At 47.3% G+C, this 18,011-nt stretch overlaps 1 protein-coding gene across 1 annotated transcript in view; it reads left to right on the top strand.

Moving 5' to 3' along the window:
- The window catches only part of ABCA4 (ATP binding cassette subfamily A member 4), a 124,355-nt gene that overhangs the window by 10,599 nt on the left and 95,745 nt on the right, over positions 1–18,011 (top strand). Inside the window, exons 3-5 of the mRNA XM_025052022.1 lie at positions 498–637; positions 5,960–6,087; positions 10,944–11,174. Of these exons, the coding sequence (XP_024907790.1) occupies positions 498–637; positions 5,960–6,087; positions 10,944–11,174 (499 nt within the window). The remainder of the gene's footprint in view (positions 1–497; positions 638–5,959; positions 6,088–10,943; positions 11,175–18,011) is intronic.

Here is an 18,011-nt window from a genome sequence, read left to right as displayed (position 1 = left end):
ATCCTTGACTATCATTTAAATCCCTGGGAACATATCTTGTTGGCCTGGCTTCATTCTTTTTGGCAGAGATGTGTGTGTGCACAAGTGCAAGGAGGAACTTGTGGATTAAGCATGACCATCAGAACCTACCCCTGTGAACATCTGGAAGGGCAGGTCTCAGTGAAGTGGGCGATGGTTGGGAAGAACTTCCAGTAATATCAACTAATACTATCCTGTTTAAGTTTTCTCTAACAGACAAAGCATAGAGAATGGGGATGAGAGGTGACTTGGCCCTGCCAAAGTTGGAATACTGAACAAATTGCTCACTATTCTTGTCTGTTATTTTATATGTACAAGGAAATAAAAATCTTTCTCCTTTAGCCTTGGCTGTATTGTAAATATACATAATGTGGTAACTAGGTCACGTAGGTGGTATCTTAAAAAGTCTCACGAGGTGGTATTATTATTATGAAAATGACAGCTCTGTCTTTATTGATGAGGTGTCGTCTTTCTTCCAGCTTGGCAAGAGTATATCGAGATTTTCAGGAACTCCTCATGAATGCACCAGAGAGCCAGCACCTTGGCCATGTTTGGACAGAGCTCCGCACCTTGTCTCAACTCATGGACACCCTCCGGACTCACCCTAAGAGAATTGCAGGTAAGGTGGGCTTCAGTGTTCTTAGTTTTCACTTGCCTCTCACTTGCGCCATATATCAGAGAGACTGAAGACACAGGAAAGCGTGAGGATATTTGCTGAAAAAAGATACTGAAGGAGGCAGGAAGGGGTGGGATGTAGAGGTGGCATGAGGGTCACCTGGGTGAGGACTCCTCTTCCTGCCAGCCTGGAAGTTAGGAAGTTGGGAAGGAGGACAGGCAGGGTCTTATCATAGGTGAGTCCAGGGACAGAAAGGAACGTGCCAGGAGAGCTTGTGCTCTGGGAAGTATGAGGCTAGGTTAAGTGTTGGAAGCAGGAAAGAGGAGTTTGCAGAGTAAGGTGAAGGTGTGGGTCAGCTTTCACAGAGTCCCAGAGAGCGAGGTAAACAGGAACATGCACAAGGAATGCCAAGTAGCATTAAGGGCTCAGAGAGATCAATGAGAGTATGTTTATCATGACATAAATACATAAGACCCTCTGATCTCTTCCAGTAATATTCGGCATCCTAGGCCTGAGGCAGAGCATGTGCAGAGTGGGAGGATGTGGGGCTGGGGACATGTAGGGGGTGCCACTAAAATCCAGGAGGCAAGGGGGTCGAGGGCAGTGATTGGACTACGCATGTCAGATCCAGGATGCAGAAGGACGGACAAGAAGCCAGGAGTATTAAAATTGTCCAGGGGAAAACAGAGGGGCAAGGAAATAGAGGTTTGGGGGGTTCCATGACTCTGCCTGTCTAAGGACTGAGAAAATGAGCAGGCTCTCTAAGAAAATGAGCAAGATGGACAGATTAATGGATGTAGTCAGAAAGTGAAGTACAGTGAATTCAAGATTTTAAAGGCAGACAGGAGCGCTGAGAGCAAGCCCCAAAGTGTGGCCAAGGTGGTTGAAGTGGAGCAGAGGTAAGGGTTTAGTTGATGAGGAGGTGAAGGAAATGAGAGACCAGGCTGGATGGGTCACAAGAACATTGAGGTCGTGCAGGTAGGAGAGCCGTTGGAGTCAGGAACAGTGAGGAGGAAGGGTCGGGGTGCCCACTCTCCTGTGTCTCTCCTCCCCACGGGAAAAACAAGAAACAAAAACATCCAACCCCAGTAACCACTCTGACATCTCTTCTTAAAGCACAAGTAGATGTTTTCCGGTTGTATCTGCAGTAAGTGGCCGGAGGGACTGGACATGGCAGAAACCTGGACACCAGCTGGAACCCATCCCTGGGAAGGGCAGATGAATAGCCGAGAGGAAGCAAGGCCTGCCAGGAACTCAGGGGTCACTGCAGTCTAGGGTTGGAGAAGAGGCTGCTGGGGTGGGGAAGACTATTCAGGGGGTGGGGTTCATAGTCTATTAAGGAAGCCAATTGGATCTGGGACACTTCTGCTCCAAGGATAGAGATGGGGGCGGGGGGAGGCAATGACTCTCAGCGATGACAGGGATGAGGAAGGGGTCTACCAAGGGAACCGAAGGGGCTGAATAGAGCAGCTCCTACTTAGGGTTCCCAACAAGAAAAGTGGGAGAATGGTACAAATCCGCCCAGGGAGCCTCACCTGGACAGCTTAGTCAACATCCAGCAGATGTTTGGCGAGTGTCTAGTGAGCCAGGTGCTGCCCTAGTCCCTAGGGACGGACTGCGTGCCTGCCCTCTCCCAGGCAGAAGTGGAAGGACTGAGTGCAGATGACCGCGCTGAGTGGAGGGGAGAGCCGGTGGAGCTTCCGGAGCTCAGGGCGGTCAAGGAGGGGACATTCCGATCCCCTCCCAGCGGCCACCCTCTGCCCTCTCTCCCCACGGTGCTCCAGGACAGGAGTATGTTCCGATGGGACAGTAAGATTACTTCGTTACATTCAAACTGTTTCAAAAATAGAAAAGTGTATACTTGATGTAGTAAAACCGAATTACGAACATTGTGTTCTTTGCTGCTTTGGGTAGAAGAGTTTACTCAGCTGGAGCTTGACTAAAGGATGAGCACAATTAGCATTTTAATCGTAAGGGGAAAAAAAAGGTGGGGGACACCAACCAGAAAGCATTTTTTCTAAGGTTGAACAGCAGAAGAGAACAAGGCCGTCCAGGCCCTAGAGTGACTGCCTACACTGCTCGCCCCGAGACTTTTCGTTTCGGTGTTCAGTCATGAGTCTAGCTGGGAGGAAGTATCAGGAAGTCGTTTCAAATCACAGTTTCTCTGTGGTTTTTACAGTGTGCATGTGAGAACCAAAATCACTACTTTCTAACCCCACAGCAGGATGAGTTGTGAATTGGTGCACAGGTGGTTCCATTTGCAGGCCCTCGGGCTGTGGGGGAAAATCTTTCAATGACAGCAGCTTTGGGGGTCTGGGGAGACCAGGTCAGGGAAGGCCAGCCAAAGCTCCCAAAGGAATTTGGGGCTGGGAACTGAGACTGTGCAGAACCCATGACCTAAACTGGCCATCAGAAGGAACAGGGGCCCATCCCCAAGTAAAATGTGGCACACAGTCTCTGAAGGAATTCCAGGCTGGGGACTGAAATCCACAGTCAGCACTGCAGACTATTTCAAAGTCGGTCCCAGAGTCACCCAGGGACATTGCTTGCTGGGGACATGGTTTGCTGCGAACATTGAATCCTCAGCCCAAAGTCGCAGTGGAGGGTTGAGTCTTTGAAAGTGAGGTGGGCGGCTGTCACTGGTGTGTGCTTTTGCCCATCAGTTCCCCAGTCACCTGGGAAAGTATGCTGATGGTTGACCATGCAGCATTTTCCTTTCTAGCAAACCTGTAGTACAGCATTCTCAACAGGGGAGGATTAATGGTAAAAGACAGACACGAAGCCCCCTCCCCTCTCGCCCCCGAGCAAGCTCTGCAGGTCTCTCAATCATCTTTAAACATCTTCTTCCCAGGAGCCTCATGCATTCTCCTGGCTTCCCTCCCACCTTAGCTCCCCTCAGCTCCGTGGGCCTCAGCAGCCCCCTCCCCCAGGCTCTAATCTTCCCAGGGGAAGAGAACAAGAAGAACCACATTTTAAACTAAATTTATTTTTCTTTCCTCAGGCCCCCAGCTCACATTTCTCCCTCGAGAGTCTAGTGAAGCCTCTGTCTGGTATCGGCCACTTCTTACATTTTGGGCCCCACACTCTCTCTACAGGGTGGCCCCCACACTCCCAGCTCCTACCCCCTCCTCCCTATGGGCCACAGCAGCCCAGTCACCTGGGCAGGACACTGTGCAACGCCAGGGCAAAACCACTTCCTGTCTCCCTCAATTTGTCCCTTTCCCCAGCAAAGTATTTTTATGTAAGGTCAGGTAAGTGAGTTAAAGAATAACAAAGAGATAAACAGTCAAATAGCTTCCTTATTCTTAACTCAAAACAACAGGTATTTATTGGGTGCCTCTTGCCAATCCATTTATGGAGGCCCTGATTCCATGTCAGGCTCTAATGCTGGGTGTCAGAGAGAGGAGACTTCAAAGGCTTACATCTTTGTGTCCGGCATTGCTAGGTATGAAGAGGGATATTAATAAAAATGGAATCCATAACCCCCTACTCACAAGAGATTGTGTGGGGGGGGCGGGGAGGGGAGGGGATGCTGGAGGCCAGAGTATATAATATAATGCCGTATATAAAGAAATGATTGGGAGAACAATTGAACTGGTGCCCCAGACAAAGGAAGAGAGGAAACAGGGGCTGAATTTGGAAGATGACAGACTCACAGTATTGAAAAGGAGGGAAGGCAAGAATTGATTAGAGCAGTCCCTTTCAGAACCCACCTCCTCCCTTGGGCTCACTCGTGTGTCAGATTCCCCTAAAGCCTCTGGGCTTTTCCTGTGCAAAGGATAGTGATACTGGGCTACCTGGCGGCACAACTCTAAAGGGCACCCATCCTGGAGAGAGAGGCGGCAGTGCGGTGACACCTCAGGACAGTCACCCTGTTCTAGCCTGTGATTGACGCATCCCCTTTCAAGAGGAAAGCGACGGCAACATTAATCTGGACAAGGCACAGTGCCGGGAGAGTCACAGCCTAAAAAATGGAGCAGAAGGCTGGCAAGCACTCAGGGCCTGGGCCTCTTGCCTGCCTCATGAGGGAAGAATCTGGGGAGGGAGGAGAAGGGCTCTGTGGTGTTAGGACCTGGAAGTCGCAGAGGGATTTGATGATTAAATTTCAAGAAGAACCAAGTGATAAGCAGTCAAACAGGCTCCCAGAGAAGTTGGGATGTAGACATGGGCATTTTCATGCAACCCAAATGCTTTCTCTTAATGTTGAAATGATTTCATAAATATCTGGGCCTGCAATCTTCTTCTCTGGCCAGCTCCTCATGAACTGTAACAGTGTTGGACCTGGAAGCAGGCAGAGGAAGTGGGCCCCTGGGTGTGACTCCCCTGGGAGGGGTCAGAATAATATGAATGCAGTCAGAACGAGTATTTGTTGAGCGTTCACTATTTTCAGGCCTGACAGCTAAGCACTTTGCATTCCTTGTCCCTTGTCACCCCCACGACAACTCTAAGAGGAAGATGTGGTAAGTGTTTACACAAAGAGGTTCAATCACCTGCCCTACAGTGACCTGAACTGTGAGCGGTCCTTTGTCCCTCTCCATGAGGAAGTTTCTGCTTCTCGCAGGTTTTGAGTGGAGCTGGAGAGAGCATGGCTGGGATGATTGGGGCATAAAATTGCAAGCCCAGCAATAGGCCATCCCCTTTCCCATTCGAACATCTTCTTGTCCAAAACAGCCCCATCTCTCTTTGTCCATGTCAATACCCTGAGCTTAGAGCCTTAACTGAGATGACAGAAATGCCAAGAAAGATCCTCTACCCCATGACAACTGCAGTGTGGACAGACTACATGTCTCTTCCAATCCCAGCAATTCTCAGTCTTAGCACTATTGGCATTTTGGACCAGATAGTTCTTTGTTTTGGAGGGAAAGGGTTGGTCCTGTGCACTGTGGGATGTTTAGCAGCATCCCTGTTCTCTACTCACTAGCATCTCCCCAGGTGTGACAACCAAAACTATCTCCAGCCATTGCCAAATATTCCCAGGGGGACAAAATTTCCCTGCTCCAGCTCCTCACCCCCATCACGCCGAAAGCCACTGTCCTTGACCAATCCTACAAAACATCTGACAATCTCACCCCTGACCCTGAGCTAACTTTTCCCACCTCCTGTGCCTTCTCATTAAACTTTGCTCAACTGCTTCAGCAGTAAATGTGACTGTGTTGGTGACAGCCTACTGGCAGGACCCCTGACCTCCAGGCATGCCCAGGGAACCCAAGAACAGAACCTTCCTCTGAGAATCAAGTTAGAAATGTTTCCAATCAATCTTAGATGTCATCTCTTTTTGACTTATCTCCCCTTCAGCATCCTGATTTTTTTCTCATTCATATGTAGGAAAAGGAATACGAATCCTGGATGTCCTAAAAGATGAAGAAACACTGACACTATTTCTCATGAAAAACATTGGCCTGTCTGACTCAGTTGTCCACCTTCTGGTCAACTCCCAGGTCCGACCAGAGCAGGTAGGTGCATGTCCTCCGTCAGTGGTCCCTAGAGGGGAGGGGTGAGCACGAACCCGAGAAAGGCAAGAAACACCTTGGCTTTTTTTCCTTCTTGCTTTCACATTCAGAACCCATGATTCATGCCACATATTCAGAAAAATATCTGGGGGTCACTTGAGATGATCAACATACCCCTTATAGGATTCTGAGGTACAAATCTTGGTAACACTACAACATCTCAGATTTTTAGGACTGTACGGAACCTTAGAGATCACGTGGCTCAACCTCCTCTTCTAGTTGAGGAAACTGGGGTTTCTTCTTGTATTCATTAAATATTTAGGGACATTTTAAATACTAGAATACAGTGTGAACAGTACTGGCAAGCCCTTGACTCCAGGAGCTTACGTCCAGTGGGGCGACAGGCAATAATCAAGGAAGCAAAGGATACCATGCATTTCTAAGTTGAGATGGGGGCTATGAGGAAAATCTAGCAGGATCAGGAGTTTAGGAGGGACTGGGGGGCGTGCGATGGGGGCAGTTTTAAATGAGATGGTCAACGAGGCCTTCCCGGGGTGGTGGCGGGGGCGGGGATGGTATTTGAGCAGACCTGACTGAAGAGAAGGAGGCCATGAAAATAACTGTGAGGAGAGTTCCAGGTCGAGAAACCAGCAGTGCAGAGAGTCTGCGTGTGCTGAGGTTACTGCTCCCAGTTACAGAACCTGGTAACGGCAGCAGGCAGAGCAAACCTTTGATTTCTTGCACCATTTCTTCTCCATGGCAGGCAAACTCCTTCCTCTATTCTGACCTAATCCACGCCCCACCTCCCCCATCTATTTCATCTACATCTCATACTCTCTTATATTTGTTCAGAGCATTTTTAGTACTAACATAGGACTTTCACATCTTTTAGCTGTGTGTTCTTCACATGAATCCTGAGATGGGTCTAACAGATGGGAGAAACTGAGGTGGCTGAGTGATTTGTGTGAGGCTATAGAGCTAAATATTGTCAGAACCACAGTGGAATCCAGGTCTTCTCATTCCTTACATCCAGTTCAGTGGTTTTCAGGGTCCCAGAGCAGCAAGGACTGGGAGCTGGTTCACAATGCAAATTCTCAGGCCCCACTCCAGACCGGCCAGCAATCTGTGTGTTTTAATCAGCCCTCCAGGTGATTCTGATAGGCTCAGGGGTGAGAACTGCTACTCTGGGTTGGCGCCTTACAGGCTCCTGGCCCAGCATCCTAGGTGTGTGGGCTCCTACTGGGATGAAGTCAGTGAGAATGTAGGGTGAGCAGCAGCTTAGAGCGCAGATGCCCTCCCACCTCTCCTGGCCAGGTCTGCACCTCCCCCAGACTCCGGGGGAGACGAGACATAAACAGAATTTCAGGGCCTGTTGTCAGTCCTGAGATAAAGGTCTGCACAGGGTGCCCCTGATCCCAGAGGAGGGAGGGGCACCCCACCCGCCTGATTGGGGCTGGCTCTGTTGAAGGAGGTTTTCAAGCACAGAAGCGAAGAAGCCCATACCTGCTTTTCTGGCTTCTCAGACCCTGAGGTTTTCACGGAAGCTAGAGGAGAGGAACTGAGGGTCAGCCCCAGGCGGCATGTCAGGCCCCTTGGAGCATGGCGGCCGCAGTACCCAGGCCTTGGCTGCAGTGGGCTCCTGGTGGGGCCCTTGGAGTCAGGCCTGGCTGCTTTGCTCCACTTCCCCTCCTATCCCCACCGGAGGGGTGTGGTGGCAGCAGCATCAATTGCTCATTTTCTCCTCTGCTTTCTCTTCAGCTCATAAAACTCAAGTCCTGGAAATGCCTGTGATGACTTCCAGTTGGTAATAAAAGGGAGATGGAGATAAGGACAGGAATTTAGGGGAAATTTCTTTCCAGTTCCTCAGTGACGTGACATTTGATTCTCTAGTTGCTGTGCTACTGGCATCAAGGCCGAGGACTTTCATGTGGGGAGAAAGGACCAGGATCACCCAGTTGAGACTTTATTTAGTGATTAGCAGATGCTTCCCTGACCAGCAAACCTCAGATCTTAACAGGGAGCCTAGAGCTTCCACACTTGCTGAGGTCATTCCTGTTGACCCAGCTCCCTCTGCGCCCCGTGCCCTCCTTCCCAGCCTGGTTGCCTTGTGTGCCTGCCTCTCCCCCCCCCCCCCCCCTCTCTCTCTCTCTCTCTCTCTCTCTCTCTCTCTCTCTCTCTCTCTTCCTCTCTTTGTCTCTCTCCTTGTCTCTGTCTCTCTCTGTCTCTCTCTTTCTCTGTTTCTCTCTCTCTCTCTTTGTCTCTCTCTGTTCTCTCTTTGTGTGTGTCTCTCTGTCTTCTCTCTCTCTCTGTCTCTCTCTCTCTCTCTCTTTGTCTCTCTCTGTTCTCTGTGTGTGTGTGTCTCTCTGTCTCTGTCTCTCAATCTGGGTCTCAGTCTCTATCCAACTCCGAGGCTCCTTAACAGCACCATCCGCTAGAACCTTCTTCTACGATGGCAATGTTCTCTTTCTATGCTGTCTAACACCATAGCCACTAGCCATATGTGGCAGGTAAGCACTTGAAATAGGGCTAGTGCAGCTGAAGAACTAAATTTTAAATGTAATTTAAGTTTAATTACTTTAAATTTAAATAGCCACATGTGGCTTACAGCTCTCTAATTGATCATCTTCAACAAACATAGAATTTTGTTCTTTGCCATGAGAACTAGATACCTTTCCTGGTCCTTTCTGCCTGGTGTCTGAGCACAGCTCAGAAGGGAATTACATTACCCCGCCTCTTTCAATGTCTAGGGAATTATTAGACAATGGAAGTAGTACAGTTTTCTGGTCCGTCCCTAATCCCACCTTCCACCCCCAGACCTGTAAACTCCTGGACATCCTTCGAAGCTCAGCTCAAATGTCACCTCCTCTGTTAAATCATTCCTAAATCCTCCTTTCTTTGTCCTAACCCCTCCTTCTGCCCTGCTAGACAGAGCTAACAGGTAATGGTTAAGCATGAGCTGTAGGTTCAAATCTCAGCAAGGCCACACAGTTAACTGTGTGACCTCCAGCAAGTTAATTCACCACTCTGTGCCCCTGTTTCCATTTGTAAAGTGGAGATTTGAAAAAATGCCTACCATATATGGTTGTCGTGGGGGTTAAAAGAATTAATCTATGTAAAACACTTGGAAAAGTGCCTGGCACACAGTAAATGCTCAGTAAATACTAGCTATTCTTATCCCCACTCTTCTATGCTCTGGTTTGACTATGCTCAATCTGGAATTTACTGTTACTTATTTACCTGTGTTTCCAGCTAGCCAGGGAGCTCCCTGGAAAGCAGAAAACTCACTTTATTCTCTCTGTATCCCCAAGAACTACCCTAGTCCCTGCACAGTGGGAACTCAGTGAGTGAGCACTGAATGAATGACTGACTGAGTGAAGGAATGAGCTGGGGCCCTTTGTGGTGTCCCAGGTTTCTCAATAGCCTGTTGTGTAACCTTCTCAAGTCACCTAACCCCTTCCCCGTCACTTTTCTCCCCTGACATATTAGAGGTTTGGACAAAATTAGCTCATTAGTTCCCTTAACCTCAAAATGTTTCAGACTCTGGAATTAGGGTGGGGGTAGGATTTTGCTTGGCAATAAGAAGTAAAATGTGGGAAAAACAGGAAGGCTCTGCTGGAATATGCACCTAGTGATGGTTCCCTGAGATTGATGGAGTCCACACCAACCCAGTGTGGGCCGTGACCAGTGCCTCGTTTAAGAACCAGGCTTCCATCTGTGGCCCAGACAGTCTCCATGCAGCGGGTAGCAGAGCCTGGGCCTACTATGCTTTCCAGCCTAGAGGGCTATGTGATTGGAAGCCATGGGGAGATTTCAGAAGCCAGGGAAGCTCATGAACCTGTTCACGGTACTCAGGGTCTTGCCCTCTGCTTGGCCTTCAGAACTCTAAGAGGTCAGTTACTGTGCTAGCTGATCAAGGATACTTGGCCAGTGTTGAGACCCCCTTAACCTCTGGAGGCCATTGTAGGGATTATGGTTAAAGAGTCACTGTCCATGAACTCCACAGGAACTGTAGCATGTGGGGTATCCAAGGGTTAGGGTCATCCGATAAAATACAGAATGCCTAGTTTAATTTGAATTTCAAATAAATTTTTAACATATGTATGTCTCATTTGGACTATTTGGGACATACTTATACTAAAAATTGTTCATTGTTTATCTGAAATTCAATTTTAACTGGACGTCCAGTGTTTTTACTTGCTAAATCTGGTGAGAAAGGAGGGGGCCGATTATTCTCCATCACTCCAAATGCATTCTAGCCACACCCCCACGTCAGCTTCAGGGAGTAGGTACTGATATCACCTTAGCATTGTGTACTAAGAAGGGAATCTCTCAAATTTTAAATGGCTCTCTAATAAAATGAAGCTTGAGAGTGTATTAGTTTTCTGTTGCTGCTATACTATAACAAATTACCGTAAACTTGATGGCTTAAAACAACAAAAATTTATTATCTTCTGGTTCTAGAGGTCAGAAGTCTGAAAGTCAAGGTGTTGACAAGGCTATGTTCCTTACTGGGGGGCGAGGTTTAGAGGGAAATCCATTTTCCAGTTTTCAGAGACCCTCCACATCCTTTGGCTTCCTTTTATTTTCAAGGCCAGCTGTGGCTAGTTATATCTTCCTCACGTCACATTACTCTTGACATTGATTCTTCTGCCTCCCTCTTCCACAACTGAAAGACCCTTGAGATTACATTGGGTCCACCCGGATAATCCAAAATAATGTCCTTATTTTAAAGTCAGCTGATTAGCAACCTTAATTTCATCTGTAATCTTAAGCCCCCTTGCCATGCAACGTAATGCATTTACAGGTACTGTGGGTGAAGATGTGGACATCTTTGGGGGATCAGTATCCTCCTGTGACAGGCAGGCTTCCAGTGTCGCTTCTCCTTCTTGCAGTTTGCTCATGGAGTCCCAGACCTGGTGCTGAAGGACATCGCCTGCAGTGAGGCCCTCCTGGAGCGCTTCATAATCTTCAGCCAGAGACGTGGAGCACAGACAGTACGTGATGCCATGTGCTCCCTCTCCCAGGGCACCTTACAGTGGGTGGAAGACACTCTGTATGCCAACGTGGACTTCTTCAAGCTCTTCCGTGTGGTAAGCGAGGAACTGAACTGCTTGCCCCTTGGAAGGTAATTCCTGAGACAGCTGGACCTGGTTCCAGGCCATCAGGGACCTGTGAATTGAGAGTTGGGGAGATCGTAAGCTTGGTGTTCAAGACAATTCTTGAGAAAGCTCCAGGCTCCAAAGGCCCAAGGAATCTTGACTGATAGCATCTTTAAAGGAAAAAGAGGCCTGGTTTGACTCTCTGCCCCACCATATTTTAGCTAGTTGGTCATGGGCAAGATATGGCCCCTGGCTCCATCACTCACCTATAAAACAAATATAGCACCTTATGGAGTGGTAGGAAAAGATACATGAAAAAATATATGCAAAGCGTTTAATAAATAAGAGCTTCACTCTCTCTCCTCTGAGTCTGCTCTAGACCGCAAAGTTTGTTGTTTCTGGGTAGAAAAAAAAATAACAAAGAAAATTTCATAGTCTCAAAAATTTGGATCTAGTTCAACCCTGTGTTGCATCCCAGACATACTTTTTGGGGACCTGAAATCTCTTTTGCTAGAGGATAAGATGAGAGGGAATTATGTAAAAGAGGGGCAGAGCAGCTGTTCTCATACCTCAGAGTATATGAAAATCATCGGAGAAGCTGGTAAAATATACAAATTCCAAATTTCCACCCCCAGAGACTAATTCAGGTGATTCTGATGTAGGTCATGGTAGGGCATGCTTTAAGAAACACTCAAAATTAGAATCCTTCAGAGAAAGTGACATATATAATGCTTCTAACATTAAATCATGGTTTTTTTCGTGTGCCTACATTTTAGTTTCTAGAACTGCGTTATGGGGAATGTCAGTCACTGAGAGCTTGGTTGAGAAATTTGTGTTTTGCCTTTTTATACTCTCTCTCAAGTCCCAGAAAACCTTCTCTCAGCTCATTTTAAAAGGCAAGCCGAAGGCTTTTTTAAGTGAAACAACAAAAAAAACCAAGACCTCTCAGTTTCTGGAAGAGTTCACACTTTGCCTCTTTCAAAGTTTGACTTTCTCTTAATGTTACTCTATGATGTTCCCAGCTCATCGGTATGGGGCTCCACAGTGGTAAGAGGGATTGGCACCTACAGAAGCCACCACCACTGAGAACCCAGGACCACAGAAAAGGTCTCTCAGCTCCCCATGCTGCAGGGAGAATAAAAAGCCATGTGGTTCAAACTTCTCTGTCCAAAGTTTTTAAAAAAATGATTTTAGACACACTCCTTGGTTTGTTTTCAGAATCAGACAGAAGGATGAGTAAGATGATAAAGACCTCCTATCATATACAGCTGGGAGAACAGTGCTTGTGTTTGCAGAGCTGTTGGAGGTTCCCTGGGCACCTGGGGTCGTGCGATCCTCTGGTCGCTGGAGAAGGAGCAGAGTCTTGTGTCATTTTTTGAAGGACTCTGGCTGCTAGTATAGGTAAATGCACTTGTGGGGCATGACCAGCAATTCTGGGGTGACAGTTCTAGAAATAACAGGATAAAGGGGGACCTAGGTAAACTGTTCATTAGGGGCTGAACCCAAACTCAGGCCTCCGGCTTCAGAATATTTATCAGAAAAGATGGACCAGAAAGGTCCATCTTTCTGGTCCATCTTTTCTGATAAATATTCTGCTCCGGCAAGTACTAGAGTTAAGAAACCAGAGGAGAACTTTAACCAGTCACCCTCACTGACCTGAGATAGGTTCTGCACGCCCACTCACCATCCCTGTACGCATGTCCACACACTTAAACTTTAACTGGATGCCCGCAAGGCTCCAGGCATGTGCTGAGGCCAAGGCGCCAGGCATGCCCCTCCCGCCCTCACTGAACTCTCAGTTAGCCCAGACCAGCAAACAGACCATGTCCCAGCAGCGCAGCTTAGAAATGCCAACACCGACAATATTGGGGCCCCAGATCAATGATTTCCAGCGGGGATGCACATTGAATTACCTGGGGGGCTTTTAAGGACTGTGAATGCCCGGCTCCCACCCACCGTGATTCTGACTCAGTTGGCCTTTAGTATTTTTCAGAGCTTCCCAAGATCATTTCAATGTCCAGCCAGGACTGAGAATTACTGACCTAGAACACAGGAGTTTGATTTACAGTCCTAATCAACCTCTGTAGAGCAAGCATAATAATACTACTACCCCCAAGTGTCTCTAAGGCTTCGAAGCACTTTCATTTGATCCCCCATAAGACCAGGGTGCTGTGGAGACACATCATCTCTTCCATTCTCTTTATGAAGTTGGCGAGTGGCCCCAGAGACTGGCTAGAATGAAACTAGTTGGAGAAGGGCCTGGAGGACACCCCCTACCCGCCATCTTCTTGCTCTTGCTCATCTCTACGGGGAAAGGCCGGACCAAGACAGGACACATGGGACCCTAGCAAAGAGGACAAACACCTTGATTGGTGCTCTTCAAATGTGCTTTTCCATTCGACAAATGGACGAAGTGGCTAAACATCAAAAAAAAAAAAAAAAAATTACTAATAAGGAAACCTAAAATAAATTACAGCATTAAGGCAGGATTTTTGCTTTTATTGCTCCCTTTATTGCTCCTATCAGTGTTTTTAGAACAACCTTGAGGCAGCACAGAAAGGCTCAGGGCAGAGCCCAGTCCTCCCTCCAACTCTGAGAGGGGCGTCGGGGAGGCAGGGGCTGCTTCGAGGCCAGGGGCGGGGCCTCCCTGGGATAAGACTGTTATTGCAGCTGGTTGGCAGGCAGCCACGCAGAGCGCCAGTGCAGGGAATGCTGGGCCTTCTGTTCCGCCGGGCTGTTTCTCATAGCACGTAGGCCAGTGTATAAATAAGGTTTTAGTAAACGCCAAGTCAGTGCTCATTAACAAAGAAAGAGGGACCAATCCCAGTAAACTACTGTGACGCTACCTACCCCTGTTGTGTAAGGAGCTGGGTGTGTGTGTGTGTGTGTGTGTGTGTGTGTAGCCAATGAGAGCTCAACTTCCAGCCCCAGGAATTGGGGAGCTGAGAGAATCGGAGAGAGGTTTTGGGGGTTAGCACCAACTGGGACCAGCTGTGTTTTTCCTCGGCCCCTTGGAGTCAGAGTAAGTGTTGTCATTTTCAGATAATCCAAATGCAAGACCATGGCCTTACTCCACCCCACCCATCCCCATAAGGACACTCAAGCACACGAGCACACACACACATGAATGCGCACACACGCATATCGAATGTCCAGTGACCTAGGTGGGCTGGGAAAGAAATATGCAGCCAGGTGGCTGGATTTCCTCCAGAGGGATTGAGCCCCTCGAGGTTTCACCTCAGTTGAGAGCTGAAAAAGTCTTGTCTTCACCTGTGGTCTTACCACCCCAAGCTTGTAACCCAGGAACTGAGACCTGGGCCCATAGTGCCAGGACTGCCTAAAACGTTTCACACCTCATAAAAAATGACGTGTCGGTTTTGGGTGAGGGGTTGGGATGTTTCCCATCTGATTTGCCCGGAGGTAAGCATGCCCCTTTTCCTCCTTCTCCTCCTTCTAGATCCTTCCTGTTTTCTCTCGACTCTGGTGCACAGCTTTGAAATCTTGCTGAGAAGCAAATCTGTCCCTTCTGTTCTGATGTTTATTTGTGGAAGTTCAGCGGGGAACTGAGGCGGGTGCCAAGACCTGCCACACTGCTGGGAAATCTGATTTTCCCTCCCTTCCCCCCTCTCGATGGTTGTTGATAGAGGAAATCTGGCTTCCCCGGCATTTTGGCCCATGGTTTTCCCCTTTGCAGCTGCTTCCAGGGCGGCATGATTCAGCTTTCTTTCCTTCCCCTCAACTATTACTCTGTCACGGTTTTTAATTTTCTGACTTCATTTTGCCCGTGTCTCTTTGACTACGGAGTGGCTGAACACTGCGTTCTGGGGAAGAAAGGACCCAGTCTTGGGGGTCCTGACTCCATGCTCCTTTCAATGACCTGCTTTGTTCTTGGCTCTGCGTCCTAAATTCCTGAATCATGGGGAATAAATGTGGGTGGACTCCACGCTGCCCAGGGTGAGCTGGCTGTGGTTTCTGCTCTCTGTGATGGTTGAAGTTTGTTAAGTATCAACTCTGTGTTTCAATTTTCGAATGATACTGCTGTGTCAAAATTCTCTGGAAAAGCCCGCATCTCCAGGATTTTACGCTGACGTCCCATTGATGACTTAACTTTATGGTTTCCTCTCCCTTCCGATTTCTAAATCTTTGGTCTGTCAACTTTCTCCCACTTCGTGTCATGCATGGTTTTGGGAGGGAGGAAGAGAAAGGAGTGATGCCCAGTGCCAGCAGCATGCGGGGGTGGGGGCGGGATAGAGGTGGGGGCAGGGAGGGAGGGCCATTAGACAAAAACACAGTCAGAAAATATTTTTTTAAAAAATTATTAAGCCACAGCAAGCATATTTGATTTACAGCATTAGTATTTGTTTCTGCCTACTGCTACAAAACTGTGTCTATTACGATCAAAATCTCCCCTGGGTCAACAGATTTCAATAAAGAAATAAAAAGGCAATAGGAGGAAGGAATATTAATGTACATTAGCTATGGGCTTGATTGTCTTGGGCCTGCCTTGACTTCTTTTAGGCTCCGGGCATACAGTAGGTCAGAGCTTATTTTTGTGACAGATCATGTGTTGTTTTTATGAATTTAAAAAGAAACAAGTACTGAGAGGTCAAAACTGAAGTCACTCAGGTCACTAGCAGGCCCATGTGAAGGCTGCTCTTAGGATAATGGGTCCTGGGGTCCTGGCCTTTATTCAGTAGATATAGTTTGAGCACCAGCTTATTAGGTAGGCATCAGGTTCTCTCCACGGTAAACGGGTTTTAAGAAAGATTTTAACCTCTTATATTTCTTATCTCTATATAAGAGTAGTTCTTAACCTTTTTATGGCTTAGGACTACCTTTGAGAATCTGACAACAGCTCTAAACCTTTTCCCTAGAGAAATATAAGTTCACATAAGAGGTGTGTCTCATGGAACCTATGAAGGCAGATGCCAGGTTAAGAGCTTTTCCATTAAAATTTCTTTCCTGCCTACCATTAATACATGTTCTTTTCTGAAGTGTCTCAGTATAGACACAAATTCTTCCTTAACTCTCCTTATGAAGTCATCAGTTTCTCCCCTGAGCATGGGACCCAATGGTAAGAGGACCAGAGAGTGGGCAGCCTGCTGCAGCACACGAAGATCCCTTGGTGGCCAGGAGACTGGTCCTGGCTCTGGGTTGGCCCTTAACTTCCTAACTTGCTGTCATTTAAAAGGATCTCAGCCTCCCTATCTGTAAGATCAAGATAACAAGACCTATGTTACATATCTTATGGGATGGTAGTGACATTCACATTAGAGAAGAGATAGAAAAGCACTTTGAAACAAAAAGCATTTTTGTTCTTGCCAAAGCAAGAATACAGCCACTTTGCAGAGAGCCCCACTGTCCCCCTATTATTGTTCCACTCTCAGAAATGTCCTCCTCGAACACTTAGGTGGGACATTCTTCTTCAGACCCCTCAGACTAGCAAGAAGTTTTTGTCTCATGGAGTGACCTTTTGACTGCTCCTAAATTCCAAACTCAGTTTTGTTTTCATCAACCACAAATACTGGGACTGAAGTCACAATAGAGAGAAAAAGGTCTAGTTTCTGTTGAGCCAAAGAAAGTCCCATAACTTGTCTGTTCACATACCCTAGAGCCCACCCTGTCATTAGACTCTCTGTCTCTTCCAGTCCTGGAAGACAGCATGTCTCTGTGACCTCTCCTATTAGAGACAGTTTGGCATTTCCCCCTCACCTCTGAGTGATTTAGTCTCAATTCTCCACTCATGACGCATTTCCTGGTACTCAGGGTGTCCCCTCTGGTTGCCCCCTCACCACTGAAGCCGGCTTCCTCTCTTTTCATCTGATGCTTAACAACTGTCTGGTTGCAACAAACATGCTTTAAATCCACAGTCTCCCAGTAGCCTAGCAACAATTTCCCTCCCGGATAAATCTGGATTTCCTGTAGCAGTAGCCTAGGACTCAGCACAGTGGGTCACACTGTCTGTTCACCAGTTCATCTGCTTTTTACCTCTTTCTGGGTGCTTTCAAGATAGCAGCATGTCCTTCACTCTAGAACCTTCCACCAGCTCCCAGAGGCCATGTCATCCCTGTAAAGAGACTTTTAACGTAAGGCTACCTAGTTACCCTTATGTTAAGTAAATCCTCGACTTAGAAATCAATACTGTTTTCCAGGCCTTCTTTGAATTGGAGAAAGTAAAACAAAGAATTCAACTCAAAAAAACATCTTTTTGTGTGCTGGCAGCATAGCATCTGTTTAATTAATCCAATAAATCCAAAGCATCAGTAAATACTACCCGAACAAGATTTTTTTTTTTCAGTAGCTAATATGTTTTATTCTGCCTTCAGAAAAAAAATATATTACACAGTCCCAAAGGATAGCATGTTTCTTGCCCCCTGAGAACCCAAACAGACCTCAAGTAATCAGAATCTTCTTGGCTACTGGCTAGGGCCCTGTTTTCATCTCTTAGGTATAGGATCAAGGCCCTGGGACCCCCTCAAACCAAGCATGACTAATAGGAAATAAGAGAGACGTGCCCTCTCCATAGACCCATTTGTATATTCAGCCTCCTTAAGAGGTCTAACCGGACCTTGAACTTGTGCTGAACAGTTGTGACGTGGAAGTGTTGCTTGTTATTTGGGAAATTAAGAGAACTTGTTTGGCATAGGAAGCAGTGGTGTGTATGTGTGTGTGGCGGGAGGAGAGGAGAAGAAGCGGAGAGAGAGAGAGAGAGACTTGCCATTTGGTCTATGACCTTTTTTTCCAGAAATATTTTCAAATTTCCATTCACATAAACTTAACATTCTCTTCTGGTTCTTTTGGCAAGAATAATACATGAGTTTGAATAGA

Source organism: Pteropus alecto, unplaced genomic scaffold, assembly GCF_000325575.1.
Source record: "Pteropus alecto unplaced genomic scaffold, ASM32557v1 scaffold25, whole genome shotgun sequence".
In the NCBI taxonomy this organism is placed as follows: Eukaryota; Metazoa; Chordata; class Mammalia; order Chiroptera; family Pteropodidae; genus Pteropus; species Pteropus alecto.
This window is presented reverse-complemented; position numbering and strand designations above follow the sequence as displayed.